The sequence below is a fragment of the Schistocerca serialis genome, chromosome 1, assembly GCF_023864345.2.
Source record: "Schistocerca serialis cubense isolate TAMUIC-IGC-003099 chromosome 1, iqSchSeri2.2, whole genome shotgun sequence".
Lineage (NCBI taxonomy): Eukaryota > Metazoa > Arthropoda > Insecta > Orthoptera > Acrididae > Schistocerca > Schistocerca serialis.
This window is the reverse complement of record NC_064638.1, coordinates 560839033-560859254: the sequence shown is the minus strand read 5'-3', so window position 1 is coordinate 560859254 and position 20222 is coordinate 560839033. Positions and strand designations below refer to the sequence as shown.

The 20222-nt window shown below is 37.1% G+C and overlaps 1 protein-coding gene across 8 annotated transcripts in view; it reads left to right on the top strand.

Annotated features, from left to right (window-relative positions):
- Positions 1–20222, top strand: part of LOC126475502 (uncharacterized protein DDB_G0283697-like) — a 222904-nt gene that overhangs the window by 170796 nt on the left and 31886 nt on the right. For all 8 annotated transcript variants that reach the window (XM_050103420.1, XM_050103464.1, XM_050103429.1 and 5 more), the window contains 3 exons: positions 9530–9613; positions 15795–16032; positions 16108–16213. In XM_050103420.1, coding sequence (XP_049959377.1) covers positions 9530–9613; positions 15795–16032; positions 16108–16213 — 428 coding nt within the window. The remainder of the gene's footprint in view (positions 1–9529; positions 9614–15794; positions 16033–16107; positions 16214–20222) is intronic.

The following is a 20222-nucleotide window of genomic DNA, read 5'->3' as shown; positions in this document are numbered from 1 at the left end:
ATATCACATCTCATATAAGGTATAAAATACTTTATACAAAATAGAAAAGCTATACACTTCGGTATAACAGTTGCTCAGTTAGTCACATCATATTATATTTTCCACAAGCATAATATTCCATTCAATGTATTTCGTCTAGACATAACTTTTTCTCATTCTCTTAAGTTATTCTCTATTTTATGGTCATATCGAGTTTTTTTTAAAATTTTTAGCAGTAAGATTATAGGATAGTTTTGTATTTTAAAGGATTTCAGTACAGGAAAACTATTTTGGAAAAAACACTGAAAAAAACTTGGGATCTGATGGTCGCCACTCTGCCCGTTAACTCAGAATGTTAACATCCCTGGGGATATACAATTTTACATCCTTTCCATTGTATTTCCCCTTTTCTAATCCAGTTGTGGGGTCTACTAAAAATAACGTCTTAAGATGGATCACCGTTTGTACCTGGTACGGTCCTTCATATTTTTGAATAACCTGTGAGTCTCTTTCTTCAGATTCGAGCTGGGAAGTTGATGTCTTATAAGAACCAGGTTATCAACTTGGTACTGTTATGCTTACTTACTCTTCGTATCACCTTTTCAATCAAATTTTTAGAAATTATTTCCTGATTTACTTCTTAATTGACACTAGGTTGTTCAGGCCAATTAAAATTCTTAATTAAAGGTTCTCCTACAAAAGGTTCTCCTACAACATCTAAAGGTGTCAACCCAGTTGATAAATGGGGTAATTCATTTAGGATAAGTTCAGAGTCCTTAATTTTCGTTGTCCACGAAGTATGTTTTTCATGGCAGTATGTATGACACAATTTCCCAATTTCCTTCATTACCCGTTCAGACGTATTTGATAGCGGGTTATAACTGGATATTAACACTTGTCGAATACTTACCCATGCTAGGAATTCTCTAACTTTGTTGCTCACAAATTGTGGTCCATTCTGTAGTCTGTAAGAAACCATTTTCGGTTTACTTACTTCTAGAAAGTATTGTTGTAAACAGTGTACAACTGACTGCGTATTTGCTCTCTTAATAGGATATAGTTTTACATATTTTGTCCAGCATTCTATGATAACCAAAATGCATGATACTCCTCCCTTTCCTTGTGGAATTGGTCCAAAGAAATCTGCTTCTGTAAGGTTGTGTTAATGACTTAGGGCTAATAGGATACTTCTGTATTTCACGTGAGTATTACTCTCTTTTACTTTCTGGCAAGTTTCACAGGTTCTAATCAAAGACGCTATTTTATGCCCTAGTTTCTTGAAATAATAAAATTTATTCATATGAGATATGCATTTTTTGATTCTGAAGTGTCCGTATTGTGCGAACATACTATACAAGTTCGTCTTCGGAATACACAAACGCCGACGCTGTGATGTTACACTGTCTCTCCAAAACAAGTTATGATCTACAATTTTCCATTTTACCAATTGATTAGGAGGTAACGTGTTCTGGATACACATAGAAAATATTTCTGTGAAATAAGGATCATGATGGATATTCTCTGTTATTCTTTGAACCATCTCTTTTTACCGTGATGTTCGGATATTCTGCTGACATAAAATTAATGGCAAAAATAACGCCAGGCCCTTCTGTACATTTCAAGTCATCCATTCTTGTGGGTATCCTCAATAATGCACCAGGTACTATATTTTCTGAACCTTTTACGTATCGTTTCTTCATATTGTATTCCTGTAGGAAAAGCATCCAGCACATCAACCTACTGTGTAGTAATCAACTACTCATCAGAAACGATAAATCCGTCGTGCTAAAGAATCTTGTCTTTTCAAATTTGGATAACAATTCGTCGGTATTAATTGGCCGGTCCCTCTCCGTATCTGTATGTCTATTCAATGTACGAGCATCTAAGACTAATCGTACCCTACCTGTAGCTTTCTTCACCACTACTAGATGATCATTCATTACAATGGAATTTTGTTCTATAATATTATTATCAATGATTTTGTTAATCTCGTCCCGAAGTGCTTCCTTCAAACTCACTGGTATTGGATATGGTTTGCAAAAGAATGGGGTGTCAACTTTGATTTTGAACATACAAATATAGTCGCTGATATTACCTGGCCAATCGGTAAATACCACTTCATACTCCATTAAAATTTTATACAAATTTTGTCTTTGTTGATCATCTTGTATATCAGTTAGATGTGTTCCTTGATCAGCATTATCGATTTTTGGTGATAATTGTGCTGTAGCTGTTAATCTTGGACACTGGTGCTCCGTTGTTTTTTCCTCAAAGTGACTATTTGTTACAAAAGGTGTCCAGCATCTACTGTCACCTTTACAAAAACAAAGATGATGTTCGTCAAAGTTTAAGATAACGTTAAACTCTAACAACCAATCCAAACCAAACAGTATGTCTCTATTAATATTCTCTACTATCAACAGCATTTGACTAAATAACATATTTCCAATACTGCAGTCCACCTGAGTTTCATATCTTACAAGTTTACTTTTTGTTCCTGTTATCCTGATTATGTATACTCCAGTCACTGGCAATACGGTATGTACTGTTTATTCTGTATCGAGTTAAAAAGAGCGTTTGAGATAAATATACCTCACTTCCCAAATCTATAAATATGTTAACCTCGGAATTTTCCACTGTACCTGCTATTATAGGTTGTGGGTTATTAGTAGCTAAGCTTGGTTCTTCAAGCAACAACCATTCCTTTGTGGGTATTTTGTGCGTAAAGTTGACATACTTATATGGAATATGGCCTCCTAATATATGTCCAGGACCTGGGCGCTAGGTACTACATTCCTATTTTGTGTCTTTTGGTTACTCGGTACAAATTCTTGAGAAGTTACTGGCTCTAAATTTGAATGTGGATGCTTCTTTTGATAATTACTGTTACAACTTTTCTTATTGCACTGGTGTACTTTTGATAAGTTTGCCTCATGCCTTTTAAAATGATTCCCGCTATTCATTTTATAGTTCGAACTTTCACTTTGGTGTAAAGTTTCGTTGCAATCCTTATTTATTGCATCAAGTGCATCAACAAAAGACAACAACTCTTCTACCATTTGCCAATCTTTTCTCGCATAGATGGGCAATCGTCTAATTAAAATACATACCAATCTCTCTTCTTCCATGGGTTTATCTAAATACTTTGCTCATGTTAAATTCCAATCGAGATATTTCCTCATAGTACCCCAAGTATTATTGTAATATTTTGGGCCCCGTGGATCTGATAACCAACCTTTCTTGAGCACTGGAAGACCAGTATTTCTCTTTAAATTTGGTTTTAAAGTCTTCCCAAGAGGAAAAATTCTCAATATTTACTGTACCTCATTCTAAGGCTTCCCCTAGAAGGTACCCCACAGCAAATTCGACCTTCTTAGAATCTTCCCAATTTTTTGGTAATGCTTGGTTAAATCTTTTTAAGAAATGGGTCGGATGACATCTCCGTCCGGCTTAAATTTAGGGAATTGTCCCGATAACCCTGAGTTAGCTCTCCATTGTAAATCAGTCACAGCTTCACTATAATCCGTTCATCATTAGAATAAACCTAATGTAAACAAACACAAACGTGATGATTGGTTAGAAGCCGTAGCACACCTACACTGGTGGTGTTATGCTCCTGGAAGTAGGTCCTACTTACATATTAGATATATTGTTACTAAGTTACGTTAAATGAAACTTTAAGATATTCAAATGTATTAACAGCCATAGACGTTTTTCTTAATCATGCTGTAGCTATGTAGTTTTTATTACAAAAATCGTGTACAGTCACAGCCTCTGCAGCATTGTGCTCTTATTGTCACACTGTTAATGCATAGTATGAAAACGGCTGAGGCTGCTTTCTGTTCTGTAGTGGAACGTGCGCATGGAACACGGTGAAAAAGTACCGAGAAATAGGCTGTTCTTAATGTTTTTCATAAATTTAAGGGTGTAATGCAGTTGACTAATAAATCCACATTGTACGTGTAGCGCAGTCTGTAGGGTGACGAGATATGATGTCGAGGCGGTTATTCGTGCGTTGGTTCCAATATCCCTTGTCATTCTTTTTTCTTGTTCAGTTTGAAATACCTGCATCTCGTAAAACTCATCATTTTTTATGAGTTACGTACGTCGTCTTGTTTCTAATTACATATTGGACGCGAAATTTCTGTTTGCATTTCAAATAGAAATTCTTAATTATCAAAGTTTTATGAAAGACTGTTCATAAAAGTTGTTTAAATTAAGAAAACATAACAATTTCAGTTTTAAGGCAAAAATGAATAACCACAATCCTCTTTATTTGGATTATGTCCATTGTTTTATACCACAGGGATAGATGAGTATCGTAGAAACACAAAAAACAATCATTTTCGCAGCATCGAGCACATCATACAAATGCTGCAGTTTTACATTTGCTACTGCACCATTACCTTATGAACCCAACAGGACTGATCTGGACCCAAGCTGAGAGATTTGGACTGAGAAGTAACAAGTCTGTTATGCTCCCAGACATACTGGAACTAACACACACACACACACACACACACACACACACACACACACAACTTTTTCACACGTCACTGCCAAATGCTGGCGGGATATAGAACGACTTGTCATAAATGAAGAGAAAATATTGCGCTTGGTTGGTTTTGTGGATTCTGTTGTTGATAGGCTCATTAACAACGTAGCATGTGACACTTCCAGAACTGAAAAGTATTTCTCGGATTCGGATAAGGAAGGAGCTAAGAGATTACCAGACGACTGTCTATAAGTAATACCTTCAGTGGCTTCAATATTTAACTATATGGTGAAATTCTTCAACACTCTCTTACGTTACACACAGCTTAATGCAGAAAAGTTACCCTGTGGTTCGGTCAGGAATTTTCATCATTCTTGTTTTTAATTACGTAATTAGTATGTTAGCTAAACACAATAACGTGTTGTAGTTTTCGTCCAGTCGTCTAAGCTGCGTATTGTGGGAGCTTTTCAGTGTATTATTTCATTCTGCTTAAAAATCAGAAGACATTCGAAGCTGTATTGATCCTCTGCTCGTCTGCGGTCAGTGCTGTCCAAAGTTCAATGCGCGCTGTTGTCCCATAATATCGCTAAGTTGATGTGCGCATAACATACAGCACAAAAGGTACCCTTATTATTGTACTTGAAAGTACTCGAGACAGCTTGCCAGCAGTCCCAAGTGAAACAGAAATCCAATGAGGTTCCAGCAAACGCGAAAGAATACATAGTTCAATGTTTACATCAAGTTTATTCTTGATGATGAATGGATTATAGTTCACACAATGTTAGGTGAAAGTACCCTTTTTTCTACTTTATCTTGGATAAGCTTAATTTCTTTCTACAGGTCGTCTATACCCTTCATGGTATCATTAAGTTCAGAAGAAGGAATAGGCGATACATTACTGGATGTTATTCTCTCGGCAACTTTTCAATCTATAATTTCCCCACATTGTTCCTCCAAACTAATTACATTTATAATATCAGAGTTAGCTATTTTCTGTTTGAAATTTCTTTCTACATTATCTACCCGTGGGTTGACACCTGTACTTTGCGACTGAATGACTCACATTAACTCATTCTGCTTATCTACACACTCTTACAAAGTATACAACCCATGCCTTACATCATTATACTTAATATTGTACACTTTTTCAAAGGATCCTAACTTTTCAATATGTTCAAATTCTACACTATTACAATTGTTCTCAATTGTAAGTTCTAACCTTTCCGACAAATCCTGAAAGGTATCATTCTGTTTCTGACTAATGTCGGTAAACATATGATTTATGTGAGTAGTCAAAGAGTTTGTCAACTCATTCTTTAGATCTGCTTTTAAATTCTCTACTTTAGTACTTTCAGCATCGAACTCAGTCTTCAAAGCGCCCATTCCTTCGCATAGATTACTAAATTCTTCGCTTTGAGAGTCGACCTTGGCACTTAACAAACCTAAATTTGTCATTTGGATATGTAGAGTTTCCCTCTGAGCATTTAAAGCTTCACTCTGGGTATTTAATTGAGAATTTACTAAGCCTAGTTCTTTACTTAGAGTGTCCACCCCAATAGCTGAGTGGTCAGCATGACGGATTGCCGTCCTACGGGCCCAGGTTTGATTCCCGGCTGGGTTGGGGATTTTCTCTGCTCATGGTCTTGGTGTTGTGCTGTCTTCATCATCATTTCATCCCCATCTGGTGCGCAGGTCGCCCAATGTGGCGTCGAATGTAATAAGACATGCACCAAGGCGGCCGGACCTACCCTGCAAGGTGTCTTCCGGCCAATGATGCCAAACGCTTATTTCCATTTTTTACTTAGAGTCATACTTTGAGCTGTGATTAAATTTATCAACTCAGCCCAGTCAGGCACTTCTTTGCTAATTTTCATGGCCATAGCTAGGTCTTGAGTTTCCCCAACATGTTGTATATTTTCCATACTCTTGTATGCTTTAGCTTTTGTAAGCATTTAAAACTAACTTTAAATAAGAGAACTACACAAATAAAGTTCACTCTACAATTGTACCAATTCGTACTAAAGTAATGAAGTTTTGTTTCACGCTCACCCAGTGTAGAATTCTCGTAGCATAGGTGAGCGGATGTGCAGGCAGGTCAGCACTGGTGAACTGCAGCTGGTGCCACCGGTGTCGGATGGACGTTGGTTTCCGCGTCTGCGTCCCCGCGACTTGTGTGAGAGCTGTGTACTCTCCGCACTGGATCTTCTTGGTTGAAGCATTCCATGCATATTTCTTCTTTGCTGTTTTATCATTGTGAATTTTTCATGTCTTCACCATTTTTCATTCAAATTTTGCTCCATAGTAAATCCCTTGTCGTATTATGTTTGGTTGCTATGGTAACACATAGCAGCTTCTCTTCTCATTTTTGACTGAAAATCCCCCCCTGCGCGTGCGCGCCCAAACACACACACACACACACACACACACACACACACACAGGGCGCCACGTTCTAATGTTCTGATGACTTAGTGTGAGTGTGGGTCTGGGTTATACTGATTTATTTCCCCAAACCACATTCCACTTCTTTACAAGATGACTTACTTGGGGTTTGCAGCCACTCCTCTTTACTGGATAGTAGGCTGCTGGAAACTCTCTTGACTTCTTCTCTGTCGAATAACACTATTTACAGGAATGTTCAAGCCTCTTTCTACTAGTGAAATAAGTAGCCATACAAACTTTACGTTTCGTCAATCAACGATGTATTTGACTTTCAAGCACAATAAAAATTCTCACTTTCAACATAATATGTAACTTCAGTAAGTCTCTTATGCAGTTGTATGTTAAAAACAAATTGATTTACATTCGAAAGAAAGTCTTTTTCGACACCATGACTTTCAAAAAAGGAGACTGAAAAAAAGTCTTGCCTTTAACAAGGCTGAGTCAAGAGTCTATATGAGTACTTTTTCAACTGGTCTTGTTTCACATAAAAGTTGTTAGTGACACAATAAGCACAAAGCTGCATATGGATTCCATGGTTCTTCCATACACAAACCCACTAACACATCTATGGATTGCCCTGTCAGGTAATGGTCGGTGCCGTTCGACCGCTGCATCTACTTTCTTCCCACGACTGATTTTAAACCTGCAGACACAAACATGGTACGCACAGTAGGTAGTATTTTACCATCCCACACTCTTATCTAGAATATCATGTGTTTGAGACGGTAGAAGGCTGATGAGTGGTTCTAGAATTTACACAGAAATTCTCAAATCACTACAGTGTTCAACCACATTTGGCTAGAAGATGGTTTTCCTTTGCAGTTTTGAGATAGTATCATCGTACCAATCTGTAGACCAGGTAAAAACTCAATGTTCATCAATAGCTACTGTGTGACTAGCCTCAGGAATATACTCGCTAAGCAATTTTCTTGAAAGGATGGGCTCTCGAATCATGGGGCCTTTGGTGTCTGTATTGTTGTGGTTTCCGGGAGTAACGATCCACATTTGACAAGGCCATCTGCCAGTATCTCTGCCTGCCTCAAAAATATTTTCCTTCAGAACCCCTCTTACTTAGTACACAGACTACGAACAGGACTGATATGTTCAAGGACTTGAAGGTGGTTGCCCCCTGAACTTTTGGCATCTGTTTCTATCTATTCCTCAGGAGTATTGAGGCACTACATTCATTTGCACTGACTATTCTAAAACTGTGGATAGAACAGCATAAGCTTTTACATCTCTCACATTTTCTTTGACCATCCCAGGTGCAGTTGTTTGGTTGCAAAGAAGATCGCTTCTAACTCTGAGATGGAACATCGTCTGGTGGGCTATTGCCTCCTTTGATGAACTGTGCACTACCAAGGAGACTATTGCCGTCTAACACTCCTTCCATTTCTCCTGGAAGGAATCCACCACCCTGTGTCACCTCTGCGTCAATTATACCAAGTTTATGTTTGGAGCCACAGTCAAGTTGTTGTTGCAGAGCCTTACCAACAGTAGCTCACATCCTGGAGCTGGCTCTCTCTGCCAGACATGGTCTTCCACCTTCTTTGCCTCTAATGTTTATGGGCAACTCACAGGTGGTTGAATTGGCTCTCCTTCTTCTCTTTGAAATTGGTTTTTATTCTCACCCATGATGTTTTTGATATTTATTCTCAGGTATGATGTTTTTGATTTTTGTTCTCAGGTAAAACATGTGAAACTACTTCCAGGGTGGGCTGGGGTGGTTATGGTAGTTTCGCCTCCTGTCACATGTGGGGTCTGAGGTTTCCTAACCCCTCCCTCACTTGCCAGCTGGCATGGTCACCACTCTTTTCCTTTATTTTAATTGCTTTTAGATGCAATTGTGCTCTGTTGACTAGCAACATTTCCACTATAAAAGATTGTGGGAGTAACGACCCCCATCACGTGCAAAGCCCCTGCTGTTACTTGCCTGGAGCCCCTCCCCCCATGTACCGAGCTGATTATTTCTCTCACCTTGTTTTGTTATTTTTGGCCCAAGTGATTCATGTTTTTAGCCTTCTCTCTTTAACAATTATGAATGTCCCAGGTAGTAGGCATTCCTTATTCTGTGTTTGTCTCCCCTCTTAATGGGGCTGGTGGGGAATCAGATGACGATGGAGTTTCTCTTGCCACAGACGAGCCCTGTATGAGCCTTCGTCTGGTCTGACATATGCACTAGCCTGACCCATATACTTCTATTTCAGTTATTTCTCAGCTCTGGCATCAAATTTCTGCCTGATGCTGCTAACTCCAGAGGAACTCTTTCGACAGAGGGGTCTGAGGACCTCGCTGTTTAGTCCCTTAATGCCAACTGAAGTTACATGTTGAAGGCAAACTTCCAGAAAGTTACATCCTACTTTACATTTTATTTTTGAGGCTTTATCAGTCTTCTGTTGTTTGCTTTCGTGCCACATTTACATAAGGTTATGAGAAGTACAGTTATGGGAAAGAATTATCAGAAAATTTGTGTGTACTTTATGCATAGAAAATCGATTTTAGTGCAGATGTGGTAGGTATAAAATAATGTAAATCTCTTTTAGTTATACTTTGTCAAGAAATACGTTTTTTGGATGTCTACTATGCTACATTTACATAATTATTCCCGTTTCTAGGTTTATTCCAAGGCTGATATAACTAATGATGATGACTGGCATATCATTGATGATTTGGACGGGGCTGATGATGATGCAGAAGAGGTAAACTTAACTATCAAGCTTTGAGTAATAACTCTTAAAGCAACAATTTTAACTGCCTGTAAGGTTCAATGAACTCTAATCTACAGTAAACAACTTTCTTCAGAACTTGAGTTGCATTGTTGTTATTAGGTGCAAGGGTAGAAGTGTGTCTGAGATTTGTGACTGCGTGTTGCATCCATTTCACAAGAGAGCAGTGCTCCACCTCTGGGAACAGAATAATTAGTGATAGGGGAAAAGTTTAACATCTAATACCTTTCTTAAGTCCGACATATGAAAGACTTATCAGACAGAGTTTTTATTGGATACTATTTTGCTTGGATAACAATGTATATAGCAACACAAACTTTGAATACTTTCATACGAAGTTGATAAGTTGGACTGAATTAAGAACGCACTGGTCAGTTTGAGACAAGGAGAAGTGTACAGCTGGGTCTCAATAAGCACTTGCTCTAATATGGTAAGAAAGGTGTCGAAATGATGATACTAACAGTATTTATAGTTTTTTTTTTGTATTTTTTTCCCTTATTCACGTAAGAAGAATGCAAGGGCGGTACCTTTTAAGGACATGGTCACTCTCCTTCCCTAATCCCAGCCTGAGCTCAGTCTCTAAATGACCTCAGATCATTAAACTGAATCTTCACTCCAGAAATGTGGGCTCTGCCATTGCTTCCCAGTCTACATGCTTGGAATAGTCTCTTGGTGGCCTAAGTTTTAACTGTTGTCTGTTATACACCTTTCTGAAGAACAACTAATAAAGGCCTATTCCAAGCATGATGGATGGTTTTCTGAAGGTATTGTTGTCTTGCTGCGGTCCTTATGACAGTGATGCACAAGTCACTAGTGCATTACAAATGCCAACAGATGAGCATGTAGAAAATAACATTCGGAACATTATTGAAACTAGATAACTGTAAGCGTATGGTGAGGGTCAAACTACACTTCCCAGTGATAGTATTCTACCACACAGTGGTAGGGAACCAGTGTGTGACATGAATACAAATCTTCAACAAATGTTACTTTATCCATCCTGGATCTTGTTGTTCTTCTTGGCTGTTATTTGATGAAGGATTGTTGATGGATAATGCCACCAGCCATAAATACTTTTAAACAGCTTTATTTTACTGCCTTGAGCAGTTTTGAGCTATCACTTCCATCTTCATATGGCAAGTTCATGAGTACATTTCAAGTTGTCGGTAAGCAGAGACTCCAACATCCCTGTCCTTGAAGCTAGAAGTTAAACCTGGGATGTGTGCTGAATTAAGAGGAAAACATATTTTAGAATTTTTCATTACATTTATTTAGCACCCAACCATTTTAAAACAATGAAAATGCACAGAAAATTGTTACAAGAGTCACATTCACGTCTTCTGATTGTACATACCCAAATCCTTAAACAGGTGCACTTTGACGCGTGAAACAGCTGTTACTGAGTTAAACCATTTGGACAAAAAGCCATCATTCCAGATAGTAGTACAATGTCATCTGAATATCCATTAGGATGAAGGATGAGGACTGTTCTTGCCAATCGGATAACCAGCTTATGCTGGAAAATGGACTGGCAGATGGTGAGAGTGTGATTCTGAAATTCTCTGTTGTGTGTTTTCATTGTTTTAATGTGGTTGTATGCTAAATAAATATAATGGATGACTTAACACTTGCTAACTCTAATCCATATAATGGAAAATATTAAAATATAGACCTTTTGTCTGTAACATAAAAGAGGGTGTATACGCCCGGGAAATCCGGGGAAAACCTGGGAAATTTTTCATTTGGGAGAAAACTGGGAATTTTTTAGAATTCCAGGAATTTTTCATTGTCTTACTTTTGATTTAAATTTTTGTAATTTTGACTGATAAGAACTGATATTCTAACAAAGAATTTTACTTTAGCCCACTACTGTACAATAATGCTGCAGCAATAAAACATAAAACGAGAGAGAAACACCAATGCAAAACTTACTACAAAACACTGTGTGCACATAAGTGCTTGCCAACAGCAAGTTGTATCCAAGACTTCAGGACAAAGACTATGCAATACTTCATAACATCTGCTTTCGATGAGTGTGATGTCACAAAAGTTTACACTTGTAACAGGTCGTGGGAAAATATTCCAAGTGGCGGTGTGAGAAATGTTATTCTTAAAGTAAATTTCCGTTTAGGCAAGATGAGTTACGTTATGTGTGAGAATGTGCAATGAATTTGTTAAATCACAGTGTGATTGACTCTCATTCAGAACTAAACATTTTGAAGACCAGCCACTTAGAAGAATTTCGGACCCGGAAGACGAGAAGTTCATGTCGTCATTTAAACTTTTACTGGCATGGCTGTGTTTGATATATCTTAAAGGGTAACATTCGCCAAACTTTTCTTGTAGCTATACTACACGTAAATTAATTTAAACCAAAAATTTTCCTATTAGTTTATCTGCTCTACTTAACAGCGATGTAGCTATTGGTTACTACATCAGGTATCCTATGGTCTGAATATCTACTGTCATTTGCTGCTGTGATAAGATGATGTGATCTATGATTGGGTGACAGAAGCAGATCACAATCTGGATTTCAGTGCTTCAGAAACTAACGTGCTGTGTTTTGTAGAATTCATATTTATACTTCTGTAATATGAAAATATGCAGCGTACATGTTGCTGCGCGTCAAAGAATTTTTCAAAGTGTGTTATTTTTTTGCTAGGTTTCATTTCCTAAGGTGCCGGGAAGTGGTGTTTAAACATTAACCACTCAAGAAATTGATAAGTTTTACAGTTCCGAGGGATATTTTAATCCAGAAAAATGTGCACTTTCATCCGGGGAAAAGTATGTTTTTATCCCGGAAAAATTTGGGAATTTTTTTTTTTTTTGCCTTTGCGTAAACACCCTGTAAAACTAGATATGAAGTTGTGTCTTAAGTATAGTCCTTAAATTCTTTCCTATTTGACTGTATAAGTTCACAAAGCTACCGCCACTTCCACAATATAGAGCAAGCCTTATCTCAAATGTCAGTATTTCAGAGAATATTCAGTAATATTTTCTATTTTTTGATATAAGTGACCTGTGGTCTCCAGCAGCTTAAAAGCATCTTGTGTATTGTAAATCCTGGTTAGAGTCCTCGACTGGCACAAGTTTTCATTGATATCATTCAGTTATACAGCTGATGGTTGTCCGTATTTGCAACTGCGAATACATTTCATGTATCATGTGTATTGGTTCACTTGAGTGCAGTGAAGGCATAGCCACCCCACAGTGGTGGCCAAAATCATCTTGTAGCTCTTGTAATGTTTCCCTTGGAAATTTTCAGTCTTATGATAATCATTCTGGGGAATGTAAGGAACAACAGTACTTTGGACTCATTGATGAGTAAAACTACTGAAATTCTTTTATGACAGTTCATGGTCTTAAGTTTCCCCAGTGATAATTGTTTTTCCAGTTACTGAACATCTTTAGATCAATAGGAGTTGCAGAGCAAACAAATAGTTTTTGGGGCTATAGACAGTATCTACATGTCACTCTATGCTGAAGTATGTTAGCTGCAGTGTGATAACCTTTGAGAATGGGAGAGTAGGAAGTCATAAGAACTTAGCAGTTATACATAGTAGTGGAGGAGGAGGAGTATTGCAAATCTAGAGGGTAGCACCCATAAAATTCTGCTTCACCATCTACAAACAATGTAAAAGAAAAATAAAAGTCCAGATATCTCATGAGAGGCACACATACCCCTTAAATAATTAGAAATCTCGCTGTCTTTTGCTCTTTCTTGGGTTCAGTATGCACACAAGGATCTACGTCCCCCGTCCATAGCATGTGGTCTAGTGCCTAGCATTGCTGCCTCTGGATCATGGGGTCCCGGGTTCAATCGCGCGCGCGCGCGCACACACACACACACACACACACACACACACACACACACACACAGTGTTTATCTTATATATATATATATATATATATATATATATATATATATATCACACACACACACAGTGTTTATCTTTAAGTAGTTATATTTTACTGTAAAAACATCTTATCTTTAATTTAATACCTTCCTCAGAGAAAGAGCTTTTGTGGATCAGGTACATCAGTACATTCTGTGTTACGTCTGTTATGGTTTCTAAAACTTTCCTTTTGGGTTAGTATCCAAAGGTTATAATAGTTGTGCAAGTGTCTCGCTTCTTGATTAGTTGCGAGTGGGATGAACATGACTTGGGTCGATGGTGATATATTTAATTATTTATATACCTGTTTTTTACTTCAGAACATAATGCATCATGCCACAGGAAATATTGAAGTGTATTAAAAATATCAAACAAAATGACACACCCATTTTGTTGTTAAGAAACATGTCATTTGTTTAGCAACTATCAAAGGTTAAAGACATTGATAACAAATAACACAGCATTGAAGTAAATAGCAGAACAAATGGCTTTTTGGATCACCATGGGTTCTGTGGCAGTGGGGCAATGAACAGTAATAGTTGCAGGGTTGTGTGTCAGATAACCAGGCTTTTAGGTGTTCTCACAGTGAAAAAACAGTTAATGTTTTCGAATCAGGTGACCAGACCGGCCAATCGATGTCACCCCATAGGATCGTATAATTGTTTGTAATGTCTTCGAGAAGGAAGAGTAAATAAAAAGTATGTGGGACGGTAATATTCTCCTGAAACCATACGTTCAGGCAATTTCATCCAGACTGGGCTGAAGAAGCTGTGTAGCAGTTTGCAATATACATGCAAGAACACAGTTACTGTCACATCTTCTGTCATGAAAAAGATGCCCCTCTAGTTCTTTTGAGTTTGGGTCTAAAGTGGCACCCATTCATGAAATTCGCAATAGTTTTTGTTAAGCCCAAAACCTCAACACATTTTTGATGAAACAAGAAGTCACTGTGACTCAATTTGTGATATCATGGCCCACTTGCATGAACAACTTCACTTGTAATGTTGTCATGTTTGATGATAATTTCGTAATTAGAAAAAAGGGCTTATTGTTTAAATTGATTTGCAATATCTGTTTGCATTGATATGGAGCATATTTCTGCTGTAAACCTTTATTTAGCATTTTTAGATTCCATAATTTCAAAGAGCAGTTTTTTCTGTTTCTGTGTTGTTTAGAAGATGTAAAACAAGTCGTCTTTTTTCTTTTGTTGTAGGATCTAAACTTCTAACCCAATGTTTCCATCTCTTATCTTATTCTTTCCTGACATTGTCCCTCTCCCATTTGCTTTTTAACATTTGCTTTGTATTAGTTTAAGACCTTGATTCACAGTTGAATCCCTCTTAATATTGTACAAAAAGTATCATTATGTGTGAGTAACACATTGCTGTCAGTGCAATTGGAGCAGTTTTTGTTTATTTTTTAGCTGGTTTATAATCATTACTTACATATTTACATGGGCATTTACGTGTGTGGCATGCCACTAAATTTGCAGTTATGTCTTTGCTTCTTTCTTATTAGCTAGACAAATCCTGCAGACGCAGTCATACAAAGTTGACTAGTTCCATTGCATGTCCATTTCATTTAGTGTGTGTGTGTGTGTGTGTGTGTGTGTGTGTGTGTATATGATTGTCAGTGGCATTGATAGAAGCAGTCAAGAGAATAAGAAATGATATCGGATATTTTTTTATGCTAGTGTTTGTACATTGTATTGATGATACACTCATTAAATTATAATTATTTACTTATAGGATATTTTTTAATATTTAGTGTGTCAATAATATTGTAATTGATTTCTCATATGAGTAGGAAAAATGTGTGTTTAAGTTTTTTGATGATTTTTGTATGGTAAAATTGCTTTAGTAACCTTTTGTAGTCAACACACTTTTTAAACATATTTTTAAGCACCCACAAACGAGACCATATTATATATTGTTTAAGGTGTGTTTACTGCTCTAGGATACTTACTTATGGATTTTGTGAAGAGCCTCTGGCAGATATTGCTTTTTCCTTTAACTTAAGAGCATTTTATGATCTTTGTTAACAGTATTATCTACAGAGTTACAATCAGGATGATCTTAATCAGAAATGCAAATGCATGTTGTTTTGTTTCCTAATTTTTGCTGTATGCTATATCAGTGGTGTGATTACTAACATTCTGATTTTGTTTCATTTGATATTTTCACTTACAATCACTTAAGTCTTATCCTTTCCTGGATGTTAAAATTTTGATCTCTTTCCCTGAACTTCTCTGAGACCAGAATCCTGAGGTTGCCATTCATAGATACGATACAATCCTAAAATCACACCCAAATTCACCCAGAGCCTGGTATGGAAAAGCCACTGCCCTTGATCAGCTTGCTGCAAAGAAGAAGAGTAACTTCATTTTGGAACAAGCTATTGATGCTTACAAAAAGGTGACATCGGGACTGAGCAGTGTAAAAGACAAACTCTTCATTTTAGCTGCTGAACGCTGCATTGACAGGATGCGTTTCAGAGGTAAATGTTGGCTGCTTTAATAGGTAAGAATATAATGTATGATTTCAATGATCACTTATGTAGGAATTTTTCCAGGTGTACATGCAAGAGCTGTCCCAATTCATAAATTGTTGATAGCAAGGTTTCCAGATGACCCAGCTTATCAAAATCAGCTTGCTGTGACATACTTAATGATTAACAGGTAAACAGTATTTATTTCTTGTATGAGATTTTTTTAGGTTTTGGTGCAGTTCAAAGCCAGTGTCAGAATATAAAAAGTTGATCAATGAAACCATGTGTGTCAGTAGACATCAACAGTATTTTCTGATTTGGAGCTAGCATAATTCATTTAACGAAAAACGACATGCCTGATTAAATTAAACAATCGATATTTCTAGTATGTAAACATAATGGTGCACCTGACAATAAGAGAGGTCGTAACATTACCCTGTTTACCTGTGCTAATTTGCCTCCAGTAGCTGTACATCCACTGAATCTGGCTGAAAAGTGATTGTCAAAAGTAGGCTATTTCAAATGCTGTTGTCCACTACTCTTCATGGCCAGATAGTCTCTCATTCACTATAATTTATGCACAGATAAAGGGTAGCCACATATTACACTCGACTGATGTCCTATAATAATGATTGTTCAAGTGAAGTAATTTAACGCTCAAGTGACCCAATAGTTTTCTTGTGGCAAGTTAATCATTGATTCACTTATTAATTACACTTTCCTTCCAGTATGTTGTCATTTCAAAATGAAAATGCTGTGCTCAGTAAGCATAATTTGGAAATAGCACAGTTCACAATTCAGTACTATTGTCACAGTTTGCAGAATGCATTATTGAAGCTTAACACGGTTTTTGAGATTTATTGCAAGTTTACAGTCTGTTACTCCAAACAGTCGCTGAATTACAGAAATATCTCCTGGATGCAAAATTTAGATAAAACTCAGCACATAGCACAAATTGTAATTTAGGCTAACTTGTCTGTGATACATTTTTAGACAGATGCTACTCACATTATACCCTTCCACACAGTGAGTAAAATAGCTCCCGATATGTTCCTTTTATAAGTTTACAGTCATTAACAACACCCTCAGATATTGTTGTCCATTGTCTTTTTACAAATTACTATCAAACATTAACATTCCTGATTGATTATTGGAGAGTCAGTCTTCTGAATGTAAACTTTGGGAAACAATAATAATAGCTACTGAATTAGCTGTCTATTTTTCCAAAATATGGGATCCAACTTCAATAACAATATTTTTGATAAAAATGCTAATTACTCTGAAACTAAATGAATGCAAAAGTTATTAACATATTTCAAATGTTAGCTGTATAAATGTGCTATAACTAGGAATAACAAAATAAATATATTGTAACTGTATAGATGAAAAAATCTACTCACCCGGAGGCAGAGCACACATAAAAGATTGTAATTGAGCAAGCTTTGGAGCTAGTGGCTCCTCCAGGCAGAAGGGTGGAAGGGGAAGGGTGGGAGTCCACCTGCTTTGTTACATGGTGTATGTCCAATTTCTGCAATTGCAATCTTTGACCGTATTTTTAATACCCATATTTGTGGAAAAAGGATGGCAATCTTGCTCCAGCCTATGGCTGATTTAGGCACTGTTAAATATACATACATCTTTTTAACACGGTCTTAAACCACCCATGGGCTGCAGCAGGACTGCTGCTCTTCTTCAACAAAGGAATAATTCCCTAAGTATTACAAATATGCTAAATTGAAATTACTGAAATTGGACTTGACTGTCTTTATCTCTCATAAGGAAACATTACCAACTTGACCTCATATTTTAACGAGAAAAGAAGCACACATCAACATATCAGCCCCAACGATTGATTCCATGTGAAAATTTGGGACACAATACTGATAATTTGCAGTTATGACCATCTCAAAGTACAGCTTCCAAACTTTCATTCACAATGGTTGTTTGCCAGTTGACCTGCTCCATTGCAGCTATCTAATACCATAGAGTGAAGTACCATATAGTGGAGTAAGAGGTTTGTGAAACACTATTTGACATCGGTAACATACTTCTTTTACTATGTCAAACTGTGCAGTTCCTAACCTGTAGCTAGTGCGTGAGCTCTGCTAGTGTTGAGACTTACAAATGCAGTTTAAGTGAACGTGTCATTAAAGTAATAGTTTAATAATATTGAATTACTGTATTAACTTCGCTGTTGTGCATTTTTGCTTTGGCTTTTCAAGCTGCCACTGAAAAAACGAAGTATGTGTGCACGAGATCTGCTACTCTTAAACATCATTGGCATGATTAAATTGTAAAACGTTGCCACTCCATTGCACAGCACTTCACGCTTGGGCATTAGGTGGCTGTTGTGTGGTGGCACAACTGAAAAACAACGGGTGCACTTGGAATGTTTATAAGCTGTACTTTCAGAAGATCATAACTGCATGCTATCAGAATCATGGCCCAAATTACATGTGGGATAAGTTGTCAGAAGTGATATCTTGCAGATGTCCTTTTTTCCTCCTCAAGATATAAAATGAAGTTGGTAATGTTTCCTTTTCAGGTATTCAGTGATCATCATGGTGTTGTAGTTTTCTTGTATGTGAAGTGTGGTAAGAGTTTCTGCTATGTGAACACTTTAAATTTAACACCATAATTTTTTTACGGGTTCACATGCGCTTGAGTTTTTCTGCAAATTTACATAAGTTGTGAAAATTTTATGTTGCTTGCCTCTGAAATAAATTAATTTGATTGTTCTAGTTCACTAGCTGCAGTCCACATTTAACTAGCAAACAGTTTAACTTTGCTTGAGGATGACAAGTAGGGAGCGTGTACTAGTGCTTCAAAATGATGCTGTTACTTGGCAGCTAACTCAAAAAGATTTCAGCTGCGACATTTGTTGAGAAAGCTTACTTTCACATAAAACTAAAATGGCCAAAAAAAGAGAAAAAAAAGCAGAAGGTAATAGGAATAGTGTAATACATGAAAGAAGGTACAGTCTCAAGAAGTGTACCCAAAGGAAAAGATTTCACACATTGGGAGAAGTTTTAGATATCATAGATGAAGATGAAGATTTCAAGGATGTCTAGAATGAATTTTTGACAGTGGGATAGGTACACAAGGACATATTGCTTCAATATACACAATGTGATCAAAAGTATCTGGACACCCCCAAAAACAATCGATTTCTATATTAGGTGCATTGTGCTGCCACCTCCTGCCAGGTACTTCATGTCAGCAACCTCAGTATTCATTAGACATCATGAGAGAGCAGAATGGGGCACTCCGCGAAACTTACAGACATACCAGGTGTACCGGTATGAAATGAGCGTTAAGATACAAATGTGTCGATAGGGAACATTTGTTGTGAACGAGCCTTAATTAATTAATTAATTAATTTATTTTTTTATATTTGGTATACATAGTCATGGAACAAAAAACATCATATGTTTTCATCATGTAAACAATGTCGAATTTTGTACCAGAGAGTGATGATCTGCGGGAAGCATTAAATTTTTGTTTTCATTTGAAAAAAAGTGCTGCAGAGTCGCATCAAATGCTTGTCGAGGCATATGGTGATCGTACTCTATCAGAAGCAACATGCAAAAGATGGTTTCAACGGTTCAGAAATAATGATTTAGATGTAAGAAATGTAGAACGTGGAAGACCTCCAAAAAAGTTTGAAGACACCGAATTGCAAGAAATATTAAATGAAGATGATACTTTGAGTCAGAAGCAAATGGCAGAAATGCTAAACGTTGCACAACGAACAATTTCTGACCGTGTGAAAGCTATGGGAAAGATCCAAAAGTGTGGAAAATGGGTGCCACATGAATTGAATGAAAGACAGATGAAAAACTGAAAAACCGTTAGTCAAATTTTGCTTCAAAGACATAAAAGAAAATCAATTTTGCATCGAATTGTTACTGGCGATGAAAAATGGATTTATTTTAAGAAGCCTAAACAGGAAAAATTGTGGGTTAATGTGGGACAACCATCAACATCGACTGCAAAACCAGATTGATTTGGCAAGAAGACAATGCTCTGTGTTTGGTAGGATCGGAAAGGTGTGGTGTATCATGAGCATCTAAAACCCGGTGAAACTGTGAATACTAATCGCTACAGACAACAAATGATCAATTTCAACTATGCATTGATCGAAAAAAGACCAGAGTGGGCCAGAAGACATGCCAAAGTATTTTTTTTTACACGACAAT